Source organism: Equus asinus, chromosome 1 (genome assembly GCF_041296235.1).
Source record: "Equus asinus isolate D_3611 breed Donkey chromosome 1, EquAss-T2T_v2, whole genome shotgun sequence".
NCBI classification, from domain to species: Eukaryota; Metazoa; Chordata; class Mammalia; order Perissodactyla; family Equidae; genus Equus; species Equus asinus.
Window position 1 is genome coordinate 120,074,100 of NC_091790.1, and position 8,076 is coordinate 120,082,175.

At 45.4% G+C, this 8,076-nt stretch overlaps 2 protein-coding genes across 18 annotated transcripts in view; one reads left to right on the forward strand and one right to left on the reverse strand.

The window, feature by feature from the left end:
• Positions 1-8,076, forward strand: part of ZC2HC1B (zinc finger C2HC-type containing 1B) — a 72,284-nt gene that overhangs the window by 47,686 nt on the left and 16,522 nt on the right. The window lies entirely within an intron of this gene.
• PLAGL1 (PLAG1 like zinc finger 1) overlaps positions 1-8,076 on the reverse strand; it is an 84,935-nt gene that overhangs the window by 3,575 nt on the left and 73,284 nt on the right. For 7 of the 11 annotated variants that reach the window (XM_070506579.1, XM_070506588.1, XM_070506576.1 and 4 more), the window contains one exon: positions 3,307-3,787. The exons of the other annotated variants lie outside the window; for them this stretch is intronic. In XM_070506579.1, the coding sequence (XP_070362680.1) occupies positions 3,307-3,458 (152 nt within the window). In that variant the 5' untranslated portion in view covers positions 3,459-3,787. The remainder of the gene's footprint in view (positions 1-3,306; positions 3,788-8,076) is intronic. 11 annotated transcript variants of the gene reach the window in all.

Below are 8,076 nucleotides of genomic sequence, written 5' to 3' on the forward strand. Positions count from 1 at the left end.
TTAATCGCACCTTCACCCCCCCCTTCTACCCTGTACTGTCCATTCCTGATCCTTTTCCAGAGGTAGAATTGGTAAGGGGTCTACAGTAGCAGCTGTTCAGAAGATAGTGGTGGTTCTGACTAGGAGGCAGACTGGAAGCCAGTTCAAAAATATAAAGCTGATCTGAATCTAATTGTCATTTTCTTAAATATAAAGCAAAACCTCATTATCTCCTTCCTGTCTCCCTTAAGAAAAAGGTAGACTGCTACATGCAGGTAATAGAAAGAAAAGTAAGTTCCACCAGTTCCATCCAAGACACCAGAGCTTGGCACACAAAGGGACACACACAATGTGGTGAGCTCTGTGAGACAGGTCCAGTGTTGAGGAACAGGAGCCACTGCAACAGCTACTCGAGAGACCCGAAATGATGCTGGTGTCTTCAAGTTCCAGAAACATTTGTCAGTTGCAGAAAGGGTTTGTAGAGTCTATTAGAGGGCAGAGAACTACGTTCTTAATACAACATATCCATAGATGCATCATCAGGAATAGGTGTGAGGGCACTGATTTACAAACTTGGCATTTAAACAACTCTCTTTCCATTGGCTCCAGTACTAGTGAATAGGAAGACCCCACAGCCCTGTCCTGGATCTTCCGTTCTTGCCTCTCTTCCCTTTTCTCTTTCTGGAGGATCTTTATCTGCTTAGATTCCATTGATCACCCATGGGTAGATCAATGCCCAGATAACAACTTTGGACCTGGTGTTTCCCACCCCCTCTCCTGTCCTCTCCTGTCCTCGAGATGGGAAGGGCACAGGGCGGCACAACTAGTACATGAGCACTCTCACCACTTTTCATATTTCGGCGGCTCCCATCCCTCTGAGTTTCCTGACTCTGTCCTTGTCCTGGCATCCCATTCTTCTCTTTTTAAATTTATCCCTTTCTTACCAATCTAGAACAGGATCATCTTAGAGCTGAAATTACCTTCAACCACTTGTTTCCTTCCTTCAACTTCTCTTCTTACCTCACAACCCAGGAGACCACCAGATTCAGCCTGTCCTACAGTAAGCACCAAATACCACCATCTTTGGGTGTCACCAGGATCATGTCAATGATCTTAGAAGTCTTCAGGCGCAACTGCTTCCATTAAGACTTCCAACCAACCAGGACTTTGGCCTCCCTTGCCAAATCATCTTTTCTTGCCTCTGCTGTCTCCATCTAACTGCTTTCACTGTTCGCTGTAGGGGACTCATGTTCTCTTTCCCACTTAAGCAAGTTAGTTATTTGCTCCTTCAACCTCCGCTTATAAAATGGAGCTTATAGTGCAACTGAGGGAAGTGGGATGGAATCCCACCCTTTTTAAAAAACAGCAAAACCTAAAGCACCCTGCCATCTCACCACACTCTCTTCCTTCATGAGATCACTGCTTCAGGCCAGAGACAAGAAATGGTGGTGGCCGTGGCAGGGAAGGCGGTTCTTGCATAAGTACACTGCTTCCCTTTTCTGCCTCAGTTCACACCCTTAACTGAACAAGTCGTTTCCCCTGCTCAGAACTACGGCCTCCTAAATATCACTTAAGACATCATCTTCACTGTGGCTACCACAGTAATCCCACCTAATTCCTGTCACTCCAGTAATCTGTTAGCTCCACCGTCTTTTGCAAATATTCAGCTCCTACACGTACTTTGGTCTTTATCCACAGTTAGAGTAGCTTCACTGTGGCTTAACTGCAGCCAATGCTGCTTTCAGTGTTCGGGTAAGGAGAATGACTGGGTACACATCAGAAGCTTGTTGCAAAACAGGAAGCCTTCGCAACAGAATTGGTGCACACAGTAGGCACTCAATACTTATATTTTTGGCAGCTAGAGATTTGCCTGTGTACAGAACACATTTGAATTTTAAAATAGCTAAGCATTTATAGGCTGATTTTAAAAATCAGCTTATTAAACTACATTATCTATAATAGTGATATTTTTGAGGGCCAGGAGCATAATGAATATCTTTTTTCTCTTTCAAGTGCCTTCCTCCAAGGGTACTCCAAGATTTAGTAAGAATGTGGTCCATGTTAATACTCAGAAATCTTCTCTTGCTAAATTCTGACTCTCAGCTTTGCAGTTATAGGTGAGGAGTTTGAAATTTGAAGCCTTAAAGTTCATTTCATGAGGATTAGAGGCAAATGACACATTTCCCTTAACCAAGTATCAAAAGATATGTATGTTAGTGGGGCTTCTGCATGAGTAGCTCCGAGGGCACCGCGTACATAGTGTGCACAGCATCCGCTGTCAATCAGACTACTGCACAGCTTAGCAATTTGGTGTACGTTCTGTCATTTCCATGATATAAAAATCCTTTGGAGGCAGAAGCTATATCCCATATATTCACTTCCTTCATGGAAGTGAGGACCTAACAGACACTCAAGGACTAACTCAGATTAAATGTACTATTTTTTAAAAAAGGACTCATCTGTTAAGAATGGTTTTTATCCTTTGGCGTATCATGGATGCCTGTGGAAACCTGATTAAATGCACATGACATCTGTAGACCCAACAGAATCTACTTGTTAGCGTGGCTTTTAGACCCTGGTTGAGAAGCTGCTATGTTCCTCCTCTCCATCCTCACTGTCAAGACCTGGACAAGACCTCCGGATTTCACGCCTGGACTGTTACAACACATTTCACATTGGTCTACTTGCCTCTTCTCTCTTCTCCGAGTTACTACCAGCACCATCTTTCTAGCATTCTAATCAAAGCATGTTTCACTACGTAGACTCATTCGCTCAAACCAACCCTAAAGGGGACAGTGGATCAGGCCTGCTAGGAGCTGCTTCCTTCCTGCCTCAGCCGCTCCTCCGCCAGCACTACCTCTGTACCTGTGTGCTTTAAGGCCAAGGCTGAGGGCTGTCCCAGAACCTCTGCCCGCTCCTATTCATTCTCTATGTCCCGCTGGAGACTGTCCCTTTCTGAGAAGCCTTCCTCCCAGGTCCCCTCTCGCAGTAGAGAATGACTACCTCCACCTGCACAGCGCTATAAAGGCACTTAGATTGCCTTTTAGCTGTGTTTGCACGACTGTCTCCCGCCATGGGTCTCCTCATCTTTCTGTTCTTAGGCCTGGCATATTGTAGGAGCATAAGAAATATTTGTTTAAAGAATGAAGTGACGTTGCACAGTAAAGCTGTCACATAAAGCTACAGTAAGTCACTGGAGATAAACAGCTTTAAAGGCTGAAAGGCGTCCACACTCTGCGTCCCTTCTCCCCTACAGCGTTCGGTCTGAGACCAGCAGAGCCCTTGAAGGCCCCTGTGCAAGTTCACGCCTTTCCTGAGGCCTCTCACCTCATTAACTTATATCTGGAAATGAAGGCCTTGCCACAGTCTGGCTGCAAGCACTTGTACGGTCGCTCCCTGGAGTGAGAATAACTGTGGATCGTGAACTTCTCCAGGCTGAGAAATGTCTTGCCACATATTTGGCAGGGGAAGGTGGCCATGGGCTTTGCTTCTCACACCTTCCTTTTCAGATGCGCTGACCAAATGCTGTGCCATTTAAGCACAAATGTAAGGCTGGTCCTGAGCACATCAGCAGAGCGTGGCAGCTGCACTCCAGACCAGGGGAGAGGCGGCGGCGTGCGCCTGGGCCGAGTTCTACCCAGACATGGGCCTCTCGGTTACCACCAGCTTTGCTTCCTGCTTTCCCACATCCCAATTTATCTGCAGTCTCAGGCGGGGGGGAGAAGGGCTGAGGCACAGATGAGATGCCAGGAGCAGAAAGGTAATCTGCATCACTAGAGCCGGGGCATGTCCTGGACCACCAGACTGTCTGTGGAGAGAAGAGGAACAGTGTTCTCGCATTAGTCATTTGAAAACATTGCTTTTCCTCCCCCAGCAGTTCAGAATCCACTACCCAGGATTCCACATGCTCCTCTAAGCGGCTCTAATGCAGCCCAGTTCTCTGTCCTCCCTGTGTGCTTTAAGAGGTCCTTCTGCATATAAACCACCTGTCTGACGCATCTGAGCAGTCACGCACACAGTGTGTTGACGGTGGATGAAGCACTTTCCTTTGTAATGGAGACAGCAATTTCCACAGACTCAGTATTACCTACTTCAGACCACAATTCCAGGTTAGAGTGAGGCTCGACTGGCCGATTCAAAGGAAGAAAAATACCTGCCCTGTGTTCGAGTGTTTTACTGGTACAGAAACAGAAACCACCCCTGCCTATTCAAACCATGGGCTAGTCCTCCTCACTCACAACACAAGGTGTTTATCACACCTGTTTAAACTTCCAGGAGACGAGACAAAATCATTTGTATACATCTAAGTTAATTTGTTTGTAAGGTTACCATGCAGAAGGACCTGACCTATGATGTAAACAACACTCTTCAAAACTAGTTTACTTCATGCATGTCGTGCCTTTAGAGGGGACACAGAATAGTCCCACAGAAACCACCCTGATGGCTTGGGGTCAAGCTCAGGCCACCTACAAATGTGTAGGCTCCATCCTCCAGTAAACTTTTCTCCTACTCTCTTCCCCTTTCGCTGTCGGGGACATTTCTCATTGCCCAACCCTGAAGGCCCCACTACCTGTGGGTGGGCCACATCTAGGAGGTGGGCCTGCTGCCTCCTCAACCTCAACCTGTCTCAAACCCCAATTATGTCCACACCTTCCAACCCAGGCAAAGTCACCAAAACCAGGCTCTCTTTTTCTACCAATGCACCATCATCTGAGGAGCCTGCAGAGTCCGAGGCAGCCTCGTGAACACCACAGTAAAACCCTGGCTAGCTAGAGTCCCGTGCTGTGCTAGACAGCAATTCTCAGGTGGTGGACGTGAACCTTTCAAGTGCCAGCACTTAAAACATCAGAGTCCTATCTGCTTCCATTCAACGCACTGGAGTCACTTCTGCGCCAGGCCAGCCTTTCCTGGACTCTGTCAAGTAAGTGGGGCACTGCTGGGAAGCTGACCGGCCACAGCAGGTCTTCAAGGGGTCTGCTTCCTGCAGTTCATTTATTGCCAAGTCTTTCGAGTTGCTCTCTATTGTTAAAAGTTAATTTTTACTTACCTTTTGAGTAGCTTTCAAATCAGAAAGCTGGAGTCCAGCTAGACAAGATTTATAACAGTTACAGCATTTTAAAGATAGTAGCACACAACACATGTATCTCAACAAACGTACATTCCTTTCCTCATGGGCAGAACCTGCAGCAAACGTCTCGTGTTCCTCGTCAACTAGCTCTGATGTTGTCAGTGTCTGGTCAGAGTTCACACGGAGCCAACACAGGCAGACACCCTGCACTGTCCTTTCCCACCTGCTGGGAACCTTCAGAGCTGACGTGTGCACTCTGACCTGAAGCTTCAGCCCTGAGCCAAAGCTGGGGACACTGGCGTTCTCAGCCAGCATCTTGGCACCAAACCTCCTTTCTGATGGCAGCACGCACATACCCTGTTTCTCTGTGACCAAGTACAATTAGAAATGAGCCCCCGTCCTCGTTCTGTCCGAGCTCCTCTCCCACAACTCCTGGTTCCCTCAGTCATCCAGTTCAGGCCTGAGGCATCCCCAACAACCCTGGCCACAAACAAAATAATTCCTTCCAGGAATTCTCTCCTGTGTGGCCGAGTTTCTGCTGCCAGGTCTCATGATGTGTCCTACTTCTCATGCAGCCTGGTCTGGCCATAATACCGGCCCAGCTATAAAAGGCACAGAATTTATCATCATCATTAAATAGACTCATTCACTGCAAGTTTCTGTGTTCTTTCCAGGTCTATTAAAAAAGATTAAGATGTATACACAATATGAAGCCTGAAATTCATCTTTTCCTTGTTTATAGCTGAACTCAAAATAGCCCTAGTCACTCGAGAGAAGGAGCTGGTTTGGTGGTGACGATTTTCTATTTCTCTCACCTACACCAACCTCTGCATGTACACTTTTATCAGCTTCTCTCAGTAAATTCATTCTCCCCAACTCTTGCTTTTTGTGGGGTGACCAGTATGTCCAGTAGAACTTTGTGTGATGATGGAAATGTCTTATATATGACGGCTGTTGGACAATTACAGTGTGCCACTGAGAAACTGAAATTTTTGTTTTATTTAACTGGAAATAGCCACATGTGGCTTGTGGCTGCTATACTGGACAGCCAGAGAGACTCTTGGTTCCACTGTCAAAAGGGTTTGTAAAGGCAAGGCTGTGCTCTTCTTCAGACACAACCCTGCGGCTGATTCACCCTCTGGTGTAATCTTTGAAGCACGGGGGTGATTTGTGTGGCTCTATTCACTCGTTCTGTGAATGCAGCAGAAAGCTCCCCCAGTTCAACTTCTAGCTTGCCCACGGGTTAGCTATGTCCTGAGTTTCCGTTTCCTCATCTAACATCCACCTGAGGCATGGAAACAGGCTGTTGGGGAAACCAACAGAAACAAGATGGATCTGAAAGCATGTTGTCATCCAACACCACACCAAACAAATATATTTATGAAACACGCAGATTAGAAGTAAAAACCATCAGTGGCACGCTGGCACGTGGTTCTAACCACTCAGCTGTGGATATAAGGGGAAAAGACACACGTTCTCTCCCTATATATAATACAGCGTCTGTTATTCCTACTGGGAGGAACCAGGAGTCTGGACAACACACACGCTCACATACACAGAAAGGACACACGAGGTGGCAAGTAAAAAGCCTACATTCGTTGTTTCTAAACAAATATCAACCTTGACTGACTGCTTACCAACACACCAAGAATGAAGGTAAAAATAAGATCTGGTCAATTAATACAAAAGTGCCTGCCCTGTAGCACTGAATAGTTTTCCCAGATCCACTGTCCAGCCACTTCTCTAGAGTCAGAAGTCCAACAGGCATCTTTATCGCCTACATTTCCCCAGGCCTGCAAAGATGGCAGGCATCTTCAGGGAATTTTAGACAAGTTTTACTTGAACGTGAGACACCTCTTCCAACTCTTTGTTCCCCATTGAACTTTCTCTCAAAGAACAAAAAAAGTTAAATGACTTCAACACTTTTATACTTATTTCATGAATGTCTTTTCCCAAGACTTTATCTTTTTGAGTTTTAGGTCTGTGTGTTAAATACACCTAGCCCAACACTAAGGGGTCCTCAAATGTTGAACTGAATTAATCATGTGACAAGGAACATTCTTTAATTTCCTCTTTTTAGTGATGAATTCAAATTCACAAATAGTGATAACATTTCATTTGCCATAACTGTGTATTTCATTAATTGGACCTTCAAATATAAATAATTACACTGTTTTCATGATAGAATCACAAACTTCTATAAAAATAGTCTTTCCCAACAGACTATAAATTCATTATGGCTGAGGATCAAAGCTCAGCTATTTTTAAAAAATAAACTGCGTGGATAATACAACGTCTCCCATCATCATGTACTTGACCAGCACTGGCTGGCTGCTGCTGATTCCAATCTTTGGTTGAAACCTGATGCGCTTTCTGGCCACATCCTTAAAACAGGCTTGTGATTAACTTTCTATTATCTGGCAAACCACCAACAATCCTAACAGCGAACTGACAAAGGGATGGTCCTGACGATAATCAGTCTCTTCTGTGACTTGACATACAGATTGCATCTGAGTCTTCAATACGGTGACATTTCAACACCTGTCACCCTGGAAAGACAGTAAGTCTTCCCCCAAAACATCTCAGGACCTAATTCTCAATCCCCTTGATTCTAAAAATACTGAGTGAGTGATACAGATCTGCCAGTATGCCAAAGAAGGCTTGTGCCATCTGCTTCATTCTGTTCATGCTGATTATTTTAGGGATAAGAGAGGATCAGATTGGAATAAGAACATATATATATGGCAACAGCCAGGAAGGGCTGTGTTCCCTGAGGGCCGGTGGTATATGATGGTAGAGAAGTCGGAGCACAAGTGTAGTTCCAGGACGTCCCCAATGCTGCGTAACACAATCATCTAATGGGGGACAAGTGTCTTACAACATTCTCAAAATAAACTATGACTTCTGACTTCTATTTCCATTGTCCCCAGGGACACAATGCAAGGCCCATTTCTGAGAGGAAATTGAATTTCCATTTTTAGTCTTCCGACATGGGTACTTCAGTTCTTTTTTTGACTCCATTCATCACC